The sequence below is a fragment of the Melanostigma gelatinosum genome (genome assembly GCF_949748355.1).
Source record: "Melanostigma gelatinosum genome assembly, chromosome: 17".
Lineage (NCBI taxonomy): Eukaryota > Metazoa > Chordata > Actinopteri > Perciformes > Zoarcidae > Melanostigma > Melanostigma gelatinosum.
The window spans coordinates 19,879,239-19,902,459 of record NC_136650.1 but is presented as its reverse complement, the minus strand read 5'-3'; the positions used below and the strand labels follow the sequence as shown (position 1 = coordinate 19,902,459).

The following is a 23,221-nucleotide window of genomic DNA, read 5'->3' as shown; positions in this document are numbered from 1 at the left end:
TTAATAGGTAATGTCCGTCTCACATTACTTTAAAAATACTGCTCAGTTCCGTGCCCATACATCAAAATCCATCATGTTTAACATCTGTAAGCTCAATATGTAAACCAATCACCCGGCTTTTGCTGAATCAAATCGTATGACCCTTGCGTACCCTTTCACTTGTGCACACAACTTAAAATCCACTGGCTCTAAACCGCGACACAATCTGTTAAATCAAAGGGATGTCCTCGGGACGGCCGCTACGCTAACTCTCCCCAGCAGCTTGGTAAAGGTCATGTTTGATCTGTGACTGTATTTGTGCTGTGCAGACAGAGGTAGGGCGGATGTTCTTTGTAACCAGACAACAGTGATTTGCCCTCCTGAGTACAGATTATATCCATAACAACCCAGGGACCTTGTTTTCAATATAAAACCATTTTACTGGAGAGGGGCTGTCATCTGTCAACCTACCAATCGAGGTAATTGTATCGTTCTGAAATGAGAGTTTTTGTCACTTATATATCTTTGAATCGTTATAGCTCCAGCGGCTCCAAGATAGATATTACGCTCCATTAAATGTGAAACTTAATACAGTAATGTGCAACACTTCCAAAACACATCACTTTATTCCATTTTTTTAATCAAATATGACAAAATCAGACAAGACAAATGTGCGATCCAAGATGATAAAGGCTCACACTGTTGGAGATGTAACCTCATGTCTGCACTTGTAGTGAATTGTAGACGTTAACATTTTTTAAGTTTTGTCTTGGCAGCAAAGCCTCAAAACATAATTCATCTTTACCAAGTTCGGTTTCTAACTGGCTCATGACTGCGGAGGAGAATCAGTGGTTCAGAATGGCACATCATATGCTGTGGGCTTTACTTGTGGCTAAAAGAGAAGAAGCAATGTTTTCAGGGAGCTTATTCAAAGAATGAAAAAGTACATGCATCAGAGAAACCAGAGAGATGTACTTTTAAATTACTTCACAACTGCTGAACCCTTATCGTCAGAAAAACTAAAATGAGCAGGTTGTAACCGCTCAGATTTGTATGGCACAAGTCATAGGCATGCGCGCCTGTCGTCGGCTGGAAGAAGTGGCTTTGGCATCAGTAGCAGCTATCTTTGAACATCAGATAAGCTCTCACTAAAATCACATACAAGTTAAAATGTCTATACAGTATTCTACAATCGTGCCTTGTCTCTGTTTCCCTTTGCGTCTCTTAGATCCGTGGTTCAGATGGAGACATTTGAGGACTCCCAAAGATCATGTGGTCCAGAGTTCTGAGAAGCTCTGGAACCTGGTCACTGCGCGATGCAATCTGGAGTGTATTAGTGAGCTCTGGTGTGTCATTGGTTTTTGTAGCTGGCAGACTTCTTTCCACTGAGCATATAGAGAGGCGGAAGTCTGCCGATACAGGTCGATGGATCACAAAGGCCGGTCTGCCCTAAAGGTCCCCGTGGACCAGCTGCTCCAGGGACACCAGGGCTTCCTGCCTCACCACGTTGTCCATTTTTGCCATCCTTGCCAATGCCAGCAGCACCTGCCGCACCTGAGATGGAGGTTCAAAACATGCGTTTTACTTTTTGTTAACATAATATACTTTGCTTTCTTCGAACACTGTACGATGACTTTTTGTTAAACTTTTTTTGACATGCTTTACTCTGACTTTTCTTTTTCTTTTTTCAACATACTATACTATGACTTTTTTATACTTTTTATTGGAGATGCTACACTGAATTTCTTTCACTTTTTTGACACTATCAAATGTTACTTTTTGTGTTTGTGTATGTTAATATACTATAACGCTTTTTTGAAATACCATACTATCACGTTTTTTTACACTTTTTTCGACATAATATAATATTACTTTTTTCACATTTGTCAACATATTTTACAATGACTGTTTTCGACATACTATATTATGTTATTTACTCACATTATTGACTTTTTTTAATGCCTTTTTATTACGACATACTATACTGTGACTTTTTGCCACTTTTTCAACATACTATACTATTAGATTTTTGAGATACTATGTTCTGACGTTTTTTTCACATTTGTGACATACTATACCATTTTTTCAATCTTTTTTTCGACATGTTATACCATTACATACTATACTATGACTTTCTTAAAACTTTTTTCAACATAGGATGCTATGACCAGTTACAATTGTTCATAAAGAGGAACATTCTAAGCAGTGCAGCAAAATTGTTGGCTTACCTGGTGCACCTGGTGCGCCTGGGCTTCCTTTGATTCCTAAACCGTCCTCTCCCTTGTCTCCCTTATCTCCCTTTACCCCAGCATCACCTGCAGAACAGAAGAGCGCGTTAAGGACACACAAGTTAACGCTGAGATCAAATGGAGAGGCATACTGTTGTCACAGTTATGGGAATGTAATCAGGACACTTAATGACCCCACTCTAATTCAGCCTTGTTTAGGGAATCGGTGAATGTATAATGTTATGCATGGGCCAATCCCTTCTCTCCACAGAGTGCGATGCATAACTTCCTTCAGTGTGCTGTGGCAGTGTGACGACAAAGTCTTACTGTCTTCTTTTGTTTCATCTGAAGGCTTTACTTAATTTGCTGTCACTACATCCACCATATGAGTTCTGGATGCCCACCAGGAAAATAAAGGAATCGCATAAAGCAGCTATACCACCACTGATCTAAGGCAGTGCTGGTGACCGATTAAGGCTTGACTGAAGATCTCTGAAGGCAGCAGCTTTGGTTATCTTCGGACTTTCTTTTTTTTGGAGTTCAGCATTAGTAATTAGTTCAGAGAATGGATTTAAAAAGCTCACTAACCTTTTTTGCCTGATGCGCCTGGAAGTCCATAAAACCCTGGATGGCCTTTGACACCGTTCAGGCCTGGAGCCCCTGCTGCTCCTGCAACTCCTGCTGGTCCAGCGGGACCAGTAAGTCCTGCCGGTCCAGGAGTACCGGGGGAACCAATGGCTGCCGGCTTCTTCATAAACTCTTTCATAAACTCTGCTATTTGTTCTACAAGGACAAAGAACAGATCAGCTTAAAACAGGAAGTAGCCATGATTAGTTGTATCCTGGGTTAATTATAAGTGCAGATATGGATGTGATGATGTCAAATTAAAGTCAACAAACTGCACCTTGAACGACGGCTGAGCACATGTCCCGAAGCTTCTCGTCATTCACTTTTGGGCCCTGTGAATGAATGAATTACCATGAACACTGCAAAGTGACTGCTGGTTGCTGCATTAGCAGAATACACAAACTGAATCACGATTGCTTAAAAGCAAGATGTGAACGAAATCTTCAATTGAAGAAGTCACACAGGGGCCCAAGTTTGGAACTTGTATTTTTCATTTGACCGTCTTTAATGTTTACCATGTTCACCATCTTAGTTTCGCTTTTCATGGTGAATGGACTTGCATTTATGTAGCGACTTTCTAGCCTTCGGACCACTAACTCAAAAGTACATGTCATCATTCACCTATTCACACACATGGCAGGAGCTACCATGCAAGGTGCCACCTGCCAAACAGGACTAAACCAATTCACACCAATTCATAGACCGACGCCTCGGGAGCCATGTGTCTTGCCCAAGAAAACATTGACACGGACTGGAGGAGCCTGGGATTGAACCCCTCCCTTCCTCTGAGCCCCAGCATTTTAGCATGCTAACATTTGCTAATTAGCACAAATTACATCTGAAGCTGAAGGAATTATCATTAGTTTTGATGGTATTTGGTCTTAAACCAACAACATACAGTACATTGGCAATGGTAACACTTACAGGTAGACCTCTGGGGCCTGTTGCTCCAGGAAGGCCTGGTTCACCGTCCAGCCCTCGAGTTCCCATTGGACCAGCCGAACCCCCGTGGCCTGTTTGGCCTGGTCTGCCCTCATCTCCTGTAGCTCCTCGTATGCCCTTCTCACCACGCTTGGAAAAAAAAAAAAAAGTCATTACCATCCCCTTCTGACAAGACTACAAACCGGTATGTCCATTCATTTTTGAACTGCTACTTTTGAATTCCTTGTGTATTTTACATGTGTGGCAGTTAGAGTAATATGTAATGGCAGGTGTTACAGCAGAGTGGGGGGATTATCAATTCCTATGTGATCTTAAGGCAGTAGCTACTTAAGTTTGTTGAAGTTTGGGAACAGAAGTGTTGTTTGAGAGCTGCAGTGCAGACTTTAATACCTCTCCTTTGACTCCAGTAACACCAGGCGGGCCCTGAAAACACACAAGGATTAGTTGACGTCTTTCAAATCTACTCAGACAGGTTATGGCATTTTCAACAGCCATGAGTTATCAAGAAGCATTTAGCTTTACATACCTGGTCTCCCTTGACCCCTGAATGTCCTGCTATACCTGTGTCCCCCTGTACGCAAAAGTAACAGGGCAAGTATGTTACTGTCTCACCAGTGAACTGGCTGTAAAAGTGTCAATACCATAAACATTTGAAACAAATACTGAGATTAGAATAGTTCTTACCAGACTCCCTTTTGGTCCCATTGGTCCCATAGGCCCCTAAACAACACATGGGAAATTTTATTTGAGGTTCGTCAAAGGATGTAAAGATTGTTATCATTATGGATGTTGAACGTAACGGTGGTGAAATGAGATTTGTCTAACCTGATCCCCTTTGTACCCAGGATGACCCTTCAGTCCTTTGGCACCAGCATAACCTTTATCTCCTTTGTCACCCTGGAAATAAAGCATTTTATACACATGTATTCCATACATTCTTACGTTTCATATTTTGTAATTCTTTTTTTTATAAATTCTCGTCATCATTCGCATGAACTGCTTTGTAAAGCATGTTGGCTATTACATGTGCTCTTTTAATGTGGTTTCTTATGGTTTAATCATCAAAGTATGAGTTTACGGAACTTTATATCAATAATCGGTAAGTCTCACATGGATGCCTGGAGGACCAGCAGCCCCCAATGGCCCCTGTTTTCCCGTTGCACCCTGGAAATTAATTAAAGATAGAGTTAACACAACATATGACACATGGCATTACATATCAATTTAGTCATATTAATGTACCTGAAACCTTTAAGTAAAAGTAAAATCCATTAAACACCCACAAATCTATAGATGTGTAACCTTGAAATGGCCCAAACACAACTAAAAAGTAAATATATACTCACGGTTCCTCCTTTATCTCCTTGTTCCCCATCTTCTCCATCTTTTCCAGGCACACCCTATATGAACACAGATATTGGGTTTGATAATCTGAGGCACATGCATCAAACGAACAGATATACTGAGTTATAGAGGAGGCTTTATGGGAGAATCTCACGGTCTTTCCGGGAAGTCCAACTGGCCCGATGGGTCCCTCACCACCGGTATCGCCCTAAATCCAAAACAGGGATTGTGTCAGTCTTCAAATTTAGATTTCTATTCGTTCAGCCTGGTTAAGTAAGTTCTGTTGAAGTATAATAGTGCATCCACATGTTATTGCGGCACCATTTGGACATGTTTATGCGGCACCATTTGGACATGCCTCATTAAATAGGAAATGATTCCAATTACCTTTGGACCAGTGGCGCCAACAAGTCCCTGCTTTCCTGGCAGCCCCTGGGAACAACAACACATCATATGAAAACAGAAAATAATTTGTTATTAAAGAACTTAGAATGTATTCACAAAAAGGGTCAATGAAGTAGCATTAAATATATATAACATGTTTTAAATGACCTTTAAACAAGACAACATGTCTACAGCCATGTTAGTGGCTCTGAGTCTTTACTTATGTTGAGTTAATGATTGATGATTTACTACAAAAAAAGAGCCCAGTGTGAAGTTTGGCAGTTTCACCATTCAAGATAACCTGTTTGCTTTCACCTCTCACACTCACAGGTAAAGGTAGATGATCTCTTGGCATTGAATCTTCCTTCCTGCTGGTTGTTTGACTTTAATGTTTGATTGATCTTGACTTAAACAAATATATTCAACTTAAAAATGACCAATATTAGAAATAACTGACTATAAAAACCCAATGAATGAAAATGTGTCATTATATGTCAGAAAAGTCAAAGTATCGTAAATTGATCAAAATGCTGCAAAAAGTTGTAGTAGGCCTATAGTATGTTGAAAAAAATCTGAAAACGTCATACTATAGTTTGTTAAAAAATCCATAAAAAGTTATAGTACTATATGTCCAAAGAAGTCATAGTATAGTATATAAAAAAGCCATAAAATGTCATACCCATAGTATGTATAAAAAATGTCATTGTATAGTATGTTGAAAAAAACATTGAAAGTCACAGTACTATATGTTGAAAACAGTTGTAGTATAAAATATTCAATAAAAAGCCGTAAAAAGGTCATAGCATAGCAGGTCGGAAATATTTCGCACTATAGTAAGTTGAAAAGAAGTAATGAAATGAATGAAAATAAAGATGGACTTACTGGAATACCCACAATCCCCCTGAGACCAACACCTCCAGCAGTACCAGACTCTCCCTGTTGAATAGAAGATTATGCAAACACATATTATAATGAATCAAATTGTATCAAAAGCTTCACATCTAAAAAAAAAAAGAATGGAACTTGGGGGAAAAACTCAATATGTGGATATTTTTGATAAAAAAGATAAGTAGAGTCATTGAAAAATATTTGCTTTTAAAAAAGAGAAGTCACCTTAGCTCCATCAGATCCAGAGAGTCCATCTAAGCCATCTTTACCAGGCTTTCCCTGTAATGTCACAAACACAGTTATAACCCAGTCACATTGTGTGCTAAGGAATACAAATGTCCTCTAATCCCTTCTGCGTACTCACAGCGTCTCCTTTTCCCCCTGAAGCACCGTGCTCTCCTTGAGGTCCCATAGCTCCCTGATTTAAATAAAACAGTCTTAGATAATGCTTTTGCAAAATAATCCAGAAGTTGAATTGTAGAACTCACCTCGTCACCCTTGGGCCCCTCCAAACCTTGACGTCCACGGGTTCCCTCCACACCCTGAGAGAAGATATGCGACGTGCATCTGAGAGTTAGTTTTCAACTCCATGCCGTCCTAGTGCTCATAGAGCAAACGTTAAAGACCAGAGGACATGACGCTGATCAAACTAAGAGTGCTTACAGGAGCTCCAGGTGGGCCGGTCGGTCCAGGGACACCATTGAAACCAGGAGGACCCTGGGAACAGAGGAGGAAACAAATGTTTGTATCACATGCCAGTAAACGTTACCTTTATTTGTTGTAAGCATGCCTTGGAAGCAAAAAATGTGATGAAACTTTGCTGCAACTTACTCGGTCTCCCTTTTCTCCCAGGGTTCCAGGGAATCCAATGGGCCCTCTTTGCCCCTGAAATGACAAAACAGCACTTTCAATTATATATATATATATATATATATATATATATATATATATATATATATATATATATATATATATATATATATATATATTTATATATTAGTGGTGGGCAACGATTAAAGTATTTAATCGGGATTAATCGCAAAAAGTCCATCCGATTAATCGCGATTAAATCGCATTGTTATGGCAAAGTTCAACAATGAATTCAAAAGTAGTGTATTGCGCACTTTTATTTTAAAAGTACTGCTATATGAACAAAAGGGCAATAACATTTGGTTAACGAGATGCAGGCAGCATGTTTCATACTTAATGTGAATATAATTCACACTTTGTTTGCATCTTATTCTGAAAACAGGATGTTCGTCTGAAGAAACCGGATGTTGTCTCACGTTAATCTTTCCGCTAACTTTCAGAGTCCTTCCTTCGCTCCCGATCTGTGACCTTTAAATGCGTTTACCATGAATTTCAGCATATAGGTGCACTAAAATGACTGACTATAGGATGGTTTCTGGCTTTTATCCCACTGTTGTTGTCATCCTCTTGTTGTTATGTAGATGTATTGTCTTTCAATTAAAAAAGAAAAAAAAAATGTTGGTTTTTTTTACATGTTTTATATGTTTATGTTTAAAAAATGCGAAATTAACGCGTTAACCTGCCCAGCACTAATATATATATATATGTATATCACTTCCTCTCATTGAATCACATACAGTTCTATCATAACAAACTATGTCTGATGAATAAGTTCCCTCACATCATCTCCCATGCGTCCTGGTGACCCCTGAGGACCTTGCTTTCCAATGTCTCCCTGTGGTAAACAAGAACATATGAATCAATTAGCGAGAACATAGATAATCACATTAAGCTGTCGACAAGCTGCAATCAAATCATGTGCGTGCAATTTGTTCTCCATTTCTTTCCACACATATAACCTTTCACTGGAAATGGGAATTCACTCAGTAGTTTGTTAGTCTAGACTCTAGAGGAACCTTGTCAAGTGCCATGAATAAGGGAGGGATATCGAGACAAAAAACTTCATTGTTGAACAGATATTTTTCGGTTCCCATTCTCTCACATACCTTATCTCCTGCCACTCCATCTTTTCCAGGTTCCCCAGCCAAACCTGCATGTCCCTGAAGGCAACAAAACAATTTTAAACTTAAAATTTCAACTTTATAAACAAATTTCTTAGATTTAATCTCCTCACTATAGGTTAAGCGTATTCATTTTTTTCATGTAAAGGTCTAATTATGTCACAGAGTTTCCTCTCCTCGTGAAGTGAATGTATAGCCTAAATTATGAAAACACATTTTCCAAAACAATTTTTGGATTTCCTACCTAATTTCCTCGAACTAGACTAATACAGCCTCACTTTTGTGGGGCTGTACAGCTGTGTTTTTAAATACATGCTAAAGTCAGCATGCTAAAATGTCAAACCGACAATGTTAACATGGCTGAAGGAAATTACTTCAATTTTGCAGGTATTTGGTCATGAACTAAAGTATTGGACAAAGTGAGATGTTTGACCTGATAATGTGTTCAATGAAAAGTTAAGGGTTCAAGAAATGTACTACAATTTATCTGCAGGGAACCATGAATGGCTCTCATTCATGGTCTCATGACAATCCATTTATTGAAATATTTCAGTGCGAAAAATATTGTAAATTTTGAATTTCGAATATATATATAAAATTTTGAACGTGTTAACACATTTTGCATCATGCAGTGAAATACAGAATCAGAACTTTGTTGTTAAATTCACATATTCTTTTTTCGCATGATGTCCATGTTTGCTTCGTAATTTTTGTCCACATGTTTTCCTGTTACTTTGAATTCAAATGCTGTAAATCATCTGATCTGACTCTTGTGAATCCCACAGAGGGAACAGTTCCTGTTTTTATTGGCATTTGTTACCTTCATCCCTGGTAGCCCATTCATTCCCTGTCGGCCAGCAGGGCAGGCAGCAGGACACTACGAACGAGAGATGGGACAGACAAAACAGACTCAACCATCATAGCTGCTGCAGAGCCTCTTAACTTTAATGACTCCATTTGATTAGAAATATACTGCCACCAATCCAAATGCCATGCATCCAGGAAAGTAACTTCGGAGTGTGAAAGACAGAAAAGCACTCACAGGTTCCCCACTTCCCTCATTGCTGGCACCAGACGGTCCCTAAAACACAGCAGAGTGAGATCTAAAACAGCGGCGGAGGGTTTAGATGTCCTCACAAATCCACCAGCAGAAAATCCCAAGAGAGGAAATGTCAAAAGAGAGCGTGCGATGACACGATGCACTCATGATTTCACATCGAATCTGAGCGCAAGAAGAAATGTACCAGTGTCCAAATAGAGATGACAAATTAGCATGGGGTTACACCTGTTCAGCAGTTGGTCAACATGCAGCATGTAGCTGAGATTGAGCTCAAATGAATAGGCTTGCAGATACTGATGGTTTATTTTTCTTAACTTTTGCATGGCTGTCAATCAGCTGTCTTGTTTTAGATTTGACCAGATATCGTCTACGAGGAGCCTCCAATGACACTGGACTCAATTAGCATTTTGGCATGAAAAGTGTCCAATTCAAACACAGTGGCATCAGGTAATATTAACAATCAGCAGCTACATATCATGCAAATATGCTCTCAGATATTAACTGTCTAAAATTAAATGAATTACAAATGATTTAGACCAACACATTGTAATATGTGTATTGAATGAAATGCATGAAAAATACACTTGTTGGTGTAAATAAAAATGGGTCAGTTCTGGTCCTTACCACAGGCCCTGGTGGACCAGGAGGACCAGGAAGTCCTGAGGTGCCGCCTACCCCTCTAGGTCCAGGATGACCCTGCAACAGAAAATATGTTCATAACATTTAATATCAAACATTCAAAAGCAATCTTTGATATATAACCATAACTTCAACATATTAAACTGTTTTATAGCGCTATAAAACTCGTCTACAGCTATTTTATGTGAAACAACACAATACTATAATGTAAAAATACTCGATTATAAGTAAGTGGTATCACTGAATGCACTGAAGTATTATCAGCCAAATTTACCTAAAGTATCCACAGAAAAAGTATTCTCATGTGACAGACTAATATAACATAATGACATCAGATTGTTAATACTGATGCAGGAGAGTGGAAGCAGCATTTTACTGATGTTAGTGGCTGCAGTTAGTTTTAATTGCTTAACTTCGGTATTTTAGTGGTTCCCAACCAAATAGAGTGGGAACTACCAATTGAATCTTTAATGATGTATCATATTTTATTAGCATATCTTATTTTGTAGATGGAAAATCTTAACGGAAGTAGAAACTTTAAATTATATATATTGGAGGAAAGAAAAACATTTCCCTGTGAAATGTAGTGAAGTATATAAAGTATAGCATCAAATGGAAATACTTCAGTAAAGTACAATAACTTTACACAAGTACCTGAGTAAATCCACCACTGACTATTTTAACATTGCTTTCATATCAAAATGTTTTCAAACGTATGTGTTTTTCTGACCTCAGGCCCGATGTTTCCTTCGTCCCCTGGGACTCCTGATTTCCCTGGTGGTCCCTGTGAGAGACAGTTAATTAATACAGCAGCATATAAGCTGGTAAATTATGTCTGCGCATTTCAACAAAGTTTCACAATAAAACAGAAGATGTTGCAAACACATACAGGGGGTCCTTCACTTTCTGGGCCCTGTGAAACAATAGACATAAGCTGTGTATTAGTATGAGTATTCGTGTCTTACAGTGCCGTTTCCATGCATGTTGCTTTAATGAGAGATGTTTCCACTTACAGGAGGACCTGAGGGTCCAGGAAAGCCAGGAAGTCCCTGCAGTCAGGAGGTAAACACAACGATATTATTTTACTGTATGACATACTATGACATTTTTAAAACATACTATAATAGGACTTATGCCTTTTTACGTGGTACTATACTCTGAGTTTTTATGACAAAGTATTCTATGACCTTGTAATGACGTACTTTATGTATATTTTATTGAATACATACCATACTGTGAATTTTTATGACATATCATTACTTTTGTAATGCTATTAATATGACATACTTTACTATACTACTTTAGTTTTTAATGCCATTTGTATAACATTAAATACATTTATACATGTAATCGTCCCTTTTTATGCCATTTCATGTCATTTTAGTGACAGATGATACACATTATATTTATACAATTACTTTATTATTACTTTTTATGACATACTACATGATGCATTTTTATGACATGCTAATATGACTTTTAATGATATATGTTATGACACAGTATATTGTGACTTTTTATGACATTTTACTACATACTATACTATGGCATTTTTGATTTTATCATTTATCATTTATGATTTCTACAGGTTTTTTTTATAGCTATGTCTGTGTAGAATTACAATTAGTTTAATTGAATGATTTTGGAATTACATAAATGGTTACTCACTCTCTCCCCTACAGACCCTCTGGGACCCATTGGACCAGAAGAACCCTGCCGACAGTAAACAAACCATTACACACAGACAGCACTGGCATATATTAGAAAGATTGTGTGTCAGTGGATGAGGTGATTTTTCCTACACCAGATCCTTGAAGGCCAGGCAGGCCTCTCTGTCCTGGAAGACCGATCTCACCCTGCTCTGCTTTGGTGCCCTGGGAAACAGACACAACTAGAATAAAACAGCTTTATCGTCTTGCTGCATCTCTCTAAGACAACTAGAGGCAGTGACAATTCAACATTTAATCAATAACAGGTAGACCGCTCTTGCTGTTCAACGACAACTCAAGCTTCTGTAAGGCTATGCAGATAAGTGGGTTGGAACAGAAAAGGGCAGAGACAAATGGCAGAGACACCAGTAAACACTTAGGTCCTTGGTGCCATCTCGGCCATCTCTACAATTCATGATCGTATGTAATGCCAAGTCATTGGACAGATCAGTTTTAAGAGTCTTTCAATGCTTGATAACAGAAGTAAAGTGAAGCACATCCCTGAGGTATCACACAGAAAGAGGGAGACTGGATCCACAGTCAGAACATTATTTAACATTTCATACTCACAGGAGAGCCTGGACTGCCAGTAGAACCTGGAAGACCCTGGAGAGATGAATAAAACAACATCGTGAAAGAAAGCAGGGTCATACAAGGAAAGCACTTGCTTTGTGTTCGTAGAAGTGATTCAGACAATCAAGGGACTCCAGGAGAAAACACTTACATCCCTTCCATCCCTGCCGTTTTCTCCTGGGGACCCTCTGGGGCCCTCTGGGCCAGGGACTCCTGGGGGGCCTTGGATTGATTTGTCAGGCTGAGAGTAAAGACAACCAGTCAGCAAATGACAGTGAAATGATTGAATAAAAACTATAAATATAGCTTTTAATGATACACGTACACCTTCAGGGACTGGACTCATCAAATCATTCATCCGCAATAGTAAGTTAAATTACATTACACCAAATGCTTATTATATATTCTGCTTTTAAATGAATACAACAGAAACATTTAACAAATGCTTGCTCTAAGCAGGTCCATTTAATTTGGTATCTTTATGTTAATGTAACTTTGTTAAAGTGCATGTGTCTTTTTACAGCCTTTCTAATTTGGTACATTTCAGATACAATTTATATATATATATATATAAATATATATATATATATATATATATATATATATATATATATATATATATATATATATATATATATATATATATATATATATATATATATATATATAAATATATATATATATATATCTGTGCTCTAAAACAGAAACCAAGCAAAACAACCACCATCAATTAGGCTCAGAACAAAGGAATGAGGCAATTAGGCAACCGAAGCACTGAAGTAGATTATTGGCTTAAAATGACAAAGCAAACAGGAAGTAGAGTAGGTAGAATAAATACCTCAGCATTGGCATACATCTGAAGAAGCAAGAGAAATCAGATAAAGGGAGAGTTAGTGAAAGTAGTCACACCACCATCACCAAACGTGTCAGCAGAAGCCTGTTCATGTTCTTAGTAGTGAGTATATCATGCTGTCATTTGAATACACAGCCCATAGTACCAACACTCCCCACGTACAGAACCACCTCACAGCTTGATGCAGGAATGTTAGCCTGAAACTTAAAAGAGTGCACCAGGCCAGGAAATATTTCTGTCTACAGTGGAAAGGTATATTTGCATTTTGACATACCGTATAAAAACGCTTTCACTTTCATTTTCACTATAGGCTACAAGTATTTCTCTCAGGCCTAAATCTCATTCAATGTGCTGAAGCCACATGGACACATGGCGCATTGGAATATAGAACTATATCAAGTCAATTTGGGTGTCATAACTTATTACGGGATTTTATCTGACATTGAACATCCATATTTGTTTGCCTTTCGGGTACTACCATACCACTAAGTGTCAAGTTGACCGTCATAAAAACTTTATAGATTATATAGAACTTTTTTGTTGACATGAAAGATATCAACATCTTTAATGCTGAAGCTGGAGAACCACATTTGTTCTGGCTAAATAACAGAAACCCCGAGAAAAAATGTTAAAACAAAAGATAAAACTAACTTATGAAGCCTGTTTGTCATCTTACTACATTAAAAAGTGCATGCTAAGGTACGCTATCTTTGTTAGCTACTTAAGCTGACTGACTCTAAGCTGAGGGTAGACCTACTGACCCTCCATCATAGCAAAATGGTAAAAAAAAGAAAAAAGCAGAAAATTCAGCAGAAGTTTTTTCTTAGAGTTCACTCTGTTTGGTGTTGCTAGGTTGCTCCACCCTCGTTCCTTGGCAACTTGGGTGGAGAACATCACTTTTAACGGTCTTAAACAGCAGGCGGCAGGTGTTATATTGCATTCCTGTCAGCTGATAATCAAGCAGCAGCAGGTAGTGTGCCTGTATTTGGAAAGTTATTTCAGGCAGGGCAACATATGTAACCTGTTAAAGCATTTTCTTTGACAGATGGGTACCACATTTTACATACCCATCACAACACTTTTCTTTCATCTTGTCCCACTTTTCCGTGAAAGCAAAGTCAGTCGTATCGGTAATTGGAAACTTTTTCAGCCAACTATCGTTAACGCAAGTGGCGCATGCTGTATTCTTTGCTGACTTCATATGAAATGGTAACCACAAAGATCTTACACTATGCACACAATGCATTTTGGGTTTCTGATCTCACATTTTTTTATTTGATCGAACTTCCTCTTTGTTGTTAAAGTTAGCTAAGGAGCCGAGCATTTGTGGTTTGGCTCCATGCATTGCGGTTTAACACAGCCAAGGAAATCATGTCAGCCTTCCCCTTAACAGCTCTGCCTCCAAGAAATGTTTGTGGAGCTACAACTGTTGTCCAACTTCCAAATTGTTTTGGATAAACTGCAACCTCTGGATGTACGAAAGGAAACTGCTTGTCAGTACGTTTGAAACTTCTGCAATTCCATATCTCAACATTTCTGCCCTTGTTTTCTCTCAGCATGCTGGAATCCCTATCAACCTGAATTAAAACCACAAACCACAGCAGATGCTGCGCAGATCCAAGTCCTTGTTACTGTACCTCGGTGGCAGGCAGCTCGTTGCAGCTCTCTCTCTGGGCCCTCTTCGGGTCACAGTGAATCAACATCCACTGGAGTTCAAACTGAAAAGAGATGTCAATGTTACCGCAAATACAATACTTTGCATTCATTTTCAGACACTGGCAAAATCATGTTGAACTGCTTCTTCATGGCGCAATTGTTTCTTTGTAGTTTTGAATCAGTTCCCTCCATGGGTTGTTGAGCTGGATGTTCCATCAATGCTACTTTGTGCAGGGATTAAGTTTTTCTTTTTTTTCCACTGGAACCCAGCTGAGCAGCTTTGCTGTGACAGCAGCACTTAAGAACTATAGCAGAGCTCAGCACACATATAAACCTGAATGTGTTTGTTCACAGAGAGCACCATTTCACTGATGGAGCCCGTAAGTGGAGTCAGTGAACATTATTAAATGCAGCGGGCAATTCTCCATCCTCGCTTACCACTACGGAGGCGTCGGGATCAGCATCCAGCCTGCCAATAAGTGTGTCTCCCTCTGTGTTGATGGGGCCTTTGCCCTTGATGGGTCTCTGATCCACAGGCTGGCAGTCCACGTACAGAGTGACCTGGTCGCGCTCCACGCCGATCATCACTTTGTGCCATTTGGTGTTGAAGAGCACAGAAAGGCCGGGGAAGGTGACGGTCTGCAGGTTGCCATCAGCGCCCATCAGGAAGTACTCCAGAGACTGCTGGTCCCCATTGAGCCTCAGTCCGGCTTGTTTGTAGCCGTCTTCGTCCACTATTTGCCAGACGTTCCACACCTTGCTCACTGTGTTTTTGATCATACGGAAGGTCACCATGACGGAGTACTCGTCGGGGAAGCCGCGAGGAAAGTTCAGCCTCAAAGAGAAATTGAGCACAGGGGTTGAAATTAGCTGAGGTATCATGGTAGAACTTGGCTTTTATTGAATGACACTCAAAGGAAAAACTCAATTACATCCATCACCAAGCTTGGTTATAATGCTCAAAATATATGGTATGTTCAAGTTAACTCATGATCACAAAATAAACACCACTCAGCAAAACCACCATCGAATCAAGCAGAATATGTGGATAGAAATAACTTGAAAGCCTCACCATCACTGTCTTTGAGAGTCAGATACAAATAAATTAAACGTACAAGCTTCAAAGAAATAAGGCGTGCATAAATCACTGCTGGTTAGCATCCACAGTCTGATGCTTTCTGTGTTTTAACATGCCAGATTCTCAGGAGGTGGTGCCTTCATAGATGGGCGCTGCAACCGGACCTTTACCGTCTTGTAAACGATCAAGGTGCGGTAATAAAAAAAGAGTTTCCTGTTAGCCAATAAAGCAAATTAAGACCACTCTCTAGCTTTGCCTGAGGTGAGAAAGTCTAAAGTTTGTGCTGCTTTTGTCCTGCAGAAAAGAGGGGAGGGAGTGCAGCATGAAGCCTGCTGGCAGGGACAGACTTCAAAGCACAGTCTGTGCCACGGGACTAGTTGGGGAAATAAACATGTATTTACATTCAGTGCGACAGGCCAGAGTGGCGTAGGTAGGCGCAGGGTGCCAGCAAGTTACATAACAGCTTAAGGAAAGCTGGCCTGCAGGAAAAGATTCGCCAAAACAGACTGCAGCAGGCACACTGGGAAGCAGGAGACATCTTTATGAACAGTGAAGCCATTAACCTGCACACTCGAAAATAAGGTTTTGTAAAATAATGCCTTGAACACCATGCCCTTCACTTGCCAAATGAAGTGCAAAAAAGGTATCTATTTAGAAACTGCAGTTGCAACACAGTGCTGCATTATAGATCGGGCAAAGTGGGAAGTTGCCCCAGAACTAAGGACCTAAAAGGAAACCCCCCAGTTCAGTATTTGTCTTTCGGACGGGGGTTACTGGATTGATTGAATAGTAGCGGAACGCTACCAATTTTACACAGAATTACTCCCTTTGTCTCTCTGGGAAGCTTTCCAACGTCTGTAAGAAATAACCCCGGTGATGTCATCTCTACAAATTTTCAATTTTGACAGTCTGTCTTACAAACCAGTGGTGTAAGATGTAAAGAAAAAGACCTGGGCATTTACCTGTCACTGAGGGTCGAATGAGAGATACTATGGGACAATGTAGGGTCCAACATTTTAAGAGCTTGACTCAGACTAAAGGTTGCTGCTTCGAATTTTTTGACCAAATATGTCTTTTACAATAAAGTTCCCGAACTATATGGAAGTGCAAAACGAAATACCTGGGACATTTATTATAACGCATTATTTCCAGATTCTGTGTTTTTCAATCTCGATTGATACTCAGGATAGCATATCTCAGCCTCTGCTGGTGTTGGTCTCAATAGGGGCCCACATCAGAGTTTTGCCTCAGGGTCCCCAAGCGGGGTAATCCGGCCATGTTGTTTCAACTAACCTTGAATTAAAAACTAGCAAAAATCTTAACAGGAAGCCAGTGCTGTCTTTGTTCAGTCCAAACATTTAAATGAGTATGTACAGCAGATACATCACTACCAAAAGACATGTATGCCTCTTTACTGTACATTTCCTGTAGATATAAAGGGCTTCAAGTAGGGTTCAAAACATGCTTTTCCGATCTGTCACTCACTCACACACATAAACAAAAATGCCTCTCTGCCTTTTTGTCTGCCAAATAGGTTCAGACATGTTTTTCTCGACCAATTATATGCTGCTTGCGATTCAGTAACACCTGTGGAGGACCTGTAATAATGAAACACCTGCATCAGGAGGACCACTGCTGCTCCTCAACATGTGTGTTTTTATCTGTTTTCCTTTAAACCCTCTTTACTGTACGTACATGGTTGGAATTTGGAAGTTGGCCTCCTTGTCAAGGCGGTAGGCTACCTGAAGGGTAGTGGAGCCGTCCACCTTCCTCACACCTTTCAGAGGGATCACATCCAGCTGGAACTGTGTGATCAGATCAAAACCTACAAAGGATAACATATGTCAGAAATAAAGTGTGTCATTTGACTTCCTTCTGTTCCTCTTACAGTCAGTAGAAGTAAAACAAGATGATAATGAATCACATGTGAAATAAAGAACTTTTCTACACGCGTTACCTTTTCAAACCACAGAGCAGCATGAGCACAGATGTGTTTGAAACAGGGCAGTGGTGAGCAATTACAATCTTGCTGAGTTCGGATTGTTCCAACGCAAATTCTGTAAAGCTCAAGTGGAACATTTTATTTGCCTCATTTAAAATCCAGCGGTGTTTTGAGGCATTAGGCGGCCCACCCTGTTTAACTAATTAAAACTCACCACCGTCCTTTGGATAGTCTATTTTACTTTCTCATGGATTTTCGAGGCGTAAAGGCTTGTGGCTTTAAACAGCTTCAGCCGCTGCATTAACTTGTGTTTACCTGGAAGGTCATCTTGTCCATTTCTCATTGGTGGGCAGACGTTATCGCCATCCAATCGGTTGAGGTCAAGTTCTGATAGGACAAAAAAAACCAACAATCATTTAGTTATCCAGCTCTAAGCTGAATTTAATGAATGCAGTTTAATTCAGTTGGCTTTGCCAGGAGACAAATACAAGTGAAAAGCAACGTCTTTGACGTCAGAGGGGATTAACATCATAATGCACTGTGATGCATCTTTAATGTCGGTTTCTCTTACAACTACATTTACAGTATTTCACACAGATCAACATAGTGTTTGTCATTTATAATGCAGACAACCTTTGCGATCCAAATATGTCCCCGGAGATGGAAACATAATGTTGATAAATATGGCAGCTGGTGATGCATGACTGTGGCCACAGCCATATCTCATCAGAAACATTTGAGAAGGTCAATATGGCAGATCAGCAACTTTTCTTTTTGTTTATGTGTGTGATTCATCAAGATGGAAGTCTCCTTTGGTGGAAACTGAAACCTGCAATCCATCAAACTGCCATTACATCTGAGCTTTTATCATGAAATCTATATTTTCAGGTATTTTGTTTTGTTAATCTACAAAGTAAAATACTGGCCTAGTTTTTCAATGTGAATAATAAACTGCTAAAACATCTTTTTAATTGTCGGTCCACATTTGGCAGATCCAAAGACACGTTTTTGGGTTAGGGTTAGGGTTAGGGTTAGGTTAATAAACACCCTTATTACATACAGCGGAAAATCAATTCCTTGGATGAGAAGAGGGGGCTATATGAGTCACTACACTGCAGTTAGGAGGGGGGGGGGGGGGGGGAGTCTCTCAAAAAACTCCATGAAACGAGGATGGTGACAGCCGGAGGGCCTCCACCTGAGTCAGCTCATTTACAGAGAGCAGAGTGAACACAACACATCTGGAAGCCGTTCCCAGATCCCACATAACTGCTGAGAAATGAGATAAAGTGGTGAGACGGTATTTATAATCCCATATTTACTACCACTAAACACTTATCTGACGGCATGTGGGCCTCAAGTTGTTAAAGTTACTGCCTGCCGCAGCATTACGCTCAGAAAGCAAGTTATTAGTGCAATGAGCGGGAGATGAACCACAATTAAGATGTCACACGCAGTTGCGTGTGTGTGCACCGTAGTAATGAGGGCGAGTTTCAAAAAGCAGTGTACCTACTGTATCTGGCACTCACTGTGCGTCAATTTACTGTGTGCCCAAACAACTGCAGAGAATGGACTTGTTATGATTATCAGAGGGGACATTTAATCAGATTTAATCCTACAACACAGACCAGCACAGTGTGCCTGCTATTTCTGGCCTTTGCTTTGTGAATTGTGATAAAGAGAATGACCTGGCAACAGTCAACATGCTGCCAATAACATTACCTGAGTCCTCTTTGTCTGTGTTTACAGGACAAACTGTTTCAAAGTATTATTGGCATGCATGCAGTACACGTGATGTGGATTTTGTGATGCGTGTAAATGATTGTGCGAGGAGTTGTGGGTGACTTACGTCCAAATGCTGGAGCGAGGAGGAGGGACAGCAGAGCCACACAGACAGGTGAGCAGGCCGACATCGGCGGATGCCGCGATTGCTTTCTGTTCAGGAATGATGGAGAAAATCAGTATTCAGTCAGGCTTCTAATTCTCTTTGACAGTTTATTTGTGTCTGAATCAATACAACACTTCACATGAAGCACTTTGCCGGTGTCCTCTGTGCTCTTCCCGAGCACATAAATAGAAAATAAATAGTTGACACAGCTTCAGCAAATAGTGTTTTGCTTTCCAGTGAAGATAAAAAATATAATGGGATCAGACACTAAATACATTGTGGAGAAATTCAAGCCGTTTATTGGAATTCTTATATCAGTTTGCTAAACTGGTCATCTTAAAGTATTAAAGCTGCTATATATTTTGTATTATTACAATGGATGAAATAACATGTGAAATAACATTCAATGACATGTGAAAGGTGTTGCTTATAGTGATGAACCGACGGACAATCATTGCCCGACTGTTGAGTTGGGATAGATTTTTCAAAAATGTGGTTATGAATAACATTTAGAATTCTTCCATTGCTAAAGCATTCATATGCTACAACTGTGATTTCTTGCCTCCGCCCATTCAGGTCTAACTTAACCAATCAGATCATTTCACTATTACATACTGGAGGATGATAGACGGCAGAGAAAGTCCTGCAGGGGATTTTCCACCGATGTTACACCTCTAAGCGGTGGAGAGTTTTGTCCACACTTTCACTCGCATTAGCACACTCTCCCTAAAGCGATCGCAACACACACATAAGTGTGTGTCCAGAGTTGTGACAGCTGTCCATAGCAATCCTAAATCCATCATCAACATGACTGACGGTGACATGAGGACTCTTTTCCGAAAGCAAAGGTTGTAACTCATCAATCTGAGAAAACAAATGAGGTAGGGGTGGTGTTACCGAGAGTGTAACCCATCTCCGGTGTGTGAACTCTCCCGCAAATGTGTGTGTTTGGTTGAGGAGTTTGTGTGTGTGTGTGTGTGTATGTGTCAGAGTGCACTGTCAGAGAAATGACTGATGGCCAAGCAACCAAGGTCTGGGCTCTAACATTCTGCCCTTCACGTTAAAGGAGCATCTTCAGAGCCCCAGTGGGATTGGCTGTCTGCCTTCCACGCAGATCCATCTACAGTCTAGACAGGTGCAACTACGTCACTGATGAAATGTGACGAGAGGGAAGCTTTCAATGTTTCACCCTTCAAATGTTTCAACTCAGAGTTATTTAGGAATAGTTTGACATTTTTGGGGAAATACACTTGTTTGCTTTTTTAATGAAAGTTATATGAGAAGATTAATGGGCCTCAAAAGTTAAATATAAAGAAGTAGCCAGGAGACAGTTAGCTTAGTTTAGCAGAAGTTAAACCACCTGTAAAGCCACAAATTGTTGTTGTTTTTCTCTTAAGCTTCTGTACGTATTAAACCAATAAGAGTTAAACATGCTATTTAGCGAGTTTCAAAGGCACTGATTGGTATGTTTTTTTACTCAGCAGTTAGCTTCCTTTACACTAAGCTAAGCTAACCATTTCCTGGGGCCAGTTCGAGATATTCTAGACTGCTCTGTAGCTCAAGGTCAGTCTTAATTATGCTCTTGGATTAGCAAGTTTGAAGTTAGCCACACTACCCTAACTCTAAGCAAAGTAGCGATGAGTGATGACCAGTGGAAGAGGAAAACATGGCTCAGAATTTTTGGTTTGCTAGCTTGTGCAGCAAGTGTTGGGAAAGGCAAACACTTTCTGGAACTGAGTGGTTTGAAGCAGTTACAGACATGTTTTTTTAGTTTGAAAAAGTTATAATTAATCCAGAATTTATCCTTTTTTTTTATCATAGCCAAAGTCACCGTTTACCGAAGTGAAAGCCCTTTCCCTAAAGGATCTCGTCAAATAATCGTACAATAAGCTTCACACTTCTTATAATATTAAGTAACACTTGTAGTTCTGTGTAACAGCTGGAAAAGGAAAGAGTGGAAAGAAAAAATGGAATCAAAATCCACAAAAGCATTGCTTGTTCCTTTGATACACACTTCAAGGCTAATAGAGCGACAAGCTTTCAAAAACAATTGCTGCTTGAAATGTGTTGCTTAGCAGGCAAAGCGATCGTCAAGGGGAGGTTTTCGCTGTAAGTAATGACATGAAAGCCTTTTGAGGATTGAAGGATTTAGAGATTTGACAGCTGTCTTAATGTAGGCTTTAGGCTTTAAGCTTTAAGCGTGACATTTTTACTGTGCCACCACACTAACACAAAATGCTGTCAAACATGCACCTATATGACATTTGCTGTATTTGTAAATGTGTCTAATCTGCATCCTGCAAGATCAAAGGTTGTGTTTAAGAGTTTTGGTTTCACACAGTTGTGGTTTATGTGCTGCCAGAGTTCAAAAGTGAAGAAAATCCCCAAAACATATTCCAGTAAATATCAGTCAAAGTCAATTAGGTAATGACATGTCATCTTCTTCAATACCGCACATTCATCAACATTTGATTGGACTTCCCCTACGCTGCCACCCATGCTGCGTTGTTCCTCAGGTGCTCCCGGAATCCTGAGAGCAAGCCGGCACTCCTGGCATGATTTCTGCGCTCTCATTTGTCTTAATTACCCCCAAAATGGATTGCTGTTGAGAATAAAGCAATCGGCTGTACAATTGCGTTGTCGGTTGCAGAAAATGTGCAGACTAAGACTTTGAGCAATATATGTGTGAAAAATGTCTTCCCTGGTGATGATGTTGTCGGCGTTGATGAAATGTAAATTCAGTCATTCAAGCTATTTCGAAGTGAATTGAAACACTGAAGAGCTGAAGACCCTTTTACTTGGTTGAAATGTTACACAGAGGAGGTTTATGTGCTGCATGTGTTCCTTTTTAGGTCAGATTCAAATGCAAATGCGCAATGTTTTTCAATCAATGCCAAACCACACATCTTAACTTTTCCAGTTGTCAGGAGGGAAAATGTGGATGCATCCTCAATCTAAATTAAGATTAGAAACAGATAACTAGTCTGAAATGGGTCTTCCTTATCATGTAAATTGCACAAAGAGCTCAAAGACATATATTCAACATGTGATATTTACCTCTTCAAACCAGAGCTGGGGAAGGCCATGTTTCACTCCCCTCCTTGATGGGAAGACAGTCGGGCTCAGCAACGAGGAACAGTGGTGAGATGCAGGAGCAGAAGGAGCCACGGACATGAAATCCCAGGAGTCTGTTCTACCTGCGCATGTTAAGGGCTGACGGAGAGAATTGGCGCAGGGGAAGCTCAAGCATTTTCTGAGGACACATAAAAGTTAGTTCAATGGGTTCCCATTGGCCAGGAGTTCTTCAGGAGGTGGTGGCTACATTTTATTACACACACTTAAAAAAGATGGAGAAGCCCACGGGCCTCTATGTGTAACCCCCCCTCCCTGCTTCTTTTCTTTACGGTGCCTCCTAATGACACGTATGCCTGTATGCAATTCTC

General features: G+C 39.9%; 1 protein-coding gene across 2 annotated transcripts; it reads right to left on the bottom strand.

Annotated features, from left to right (window-relative positions):
• Positions 1 to 44: 44 nt before the first annotated feature.
• Positions 45 to 22,974, bottom strand: col9a1c (collagen, type IX, alpha 1c). 2 transcript variants are annotated; one of them, XM_079288499.1, is made up of 38 exons: positions 22,836 to 22,974; positions 19,740 to 19,825; positions 18,209 to 18,280; positions 17,647 to 17,776; positions 15,312 to 15,708; positions 14,855 to 14,935; positions 13,203 to 13,220; positions 12,516 to 12,605; positions 12,362 to 12,397; positions 11,885 to 11,956; positions 11,751 to 11,795; positions 11,096 to 11,131; positions 10,972 to 10,995; positions 10,813 to 10,866; positions 10,068 to 10,139; positions 9,426 to 9,464; positions 9,204 to 9,260; positions 8,369 to 8,422; positions 8,044 to 8,097; positions 7,224 to 7,277; positions 7,056 to 7,109; positions 6,881 to 6,934; positions 6,757 to 6,810; positions 6,618 to 6,671; positions 6,387 to 6,440; positions 5,508 to 5,552; positions 5,275 to 5,328; positions 5,123 to 5,176; positions 4,887 to 4,940; positions 4,602 to 4,673; positions 4,461 to 4,496; positions 4,303 to 4,347; positions 4,167 to 4,199; positions 3,759 to 3,905; positions 3,112 to 3,166; positions 2,796 to 2,990; positions 2,208 to 2,294; positions 45 to 1,533 (listed from the first exon to the last, which is right to left on the bottom strand). In XM_079288499.1, exons 1-38 carry the CDS (start codon positions 22,862 to 22,864, stop codon positions 1,331 to 1,333), a joined length of 2,850 nt encoding a protein of 949 aa, XP_079144625.1. In that variant the 5' UTR covers positions 22,865 to 22,974; the 3' UTR covers positions 45 to 1,330. The 2 variants fall into 2 exon arrangements, with proteins under 2 accessions (XP_079144625.1, XP_079144626.1); XM_079288500.1 differs by lacking the exon at positions 13,203 to 13,220.
• Between the last annotated feature and the right edge of the window lie 247 nt (positions 22,975 to 23,221).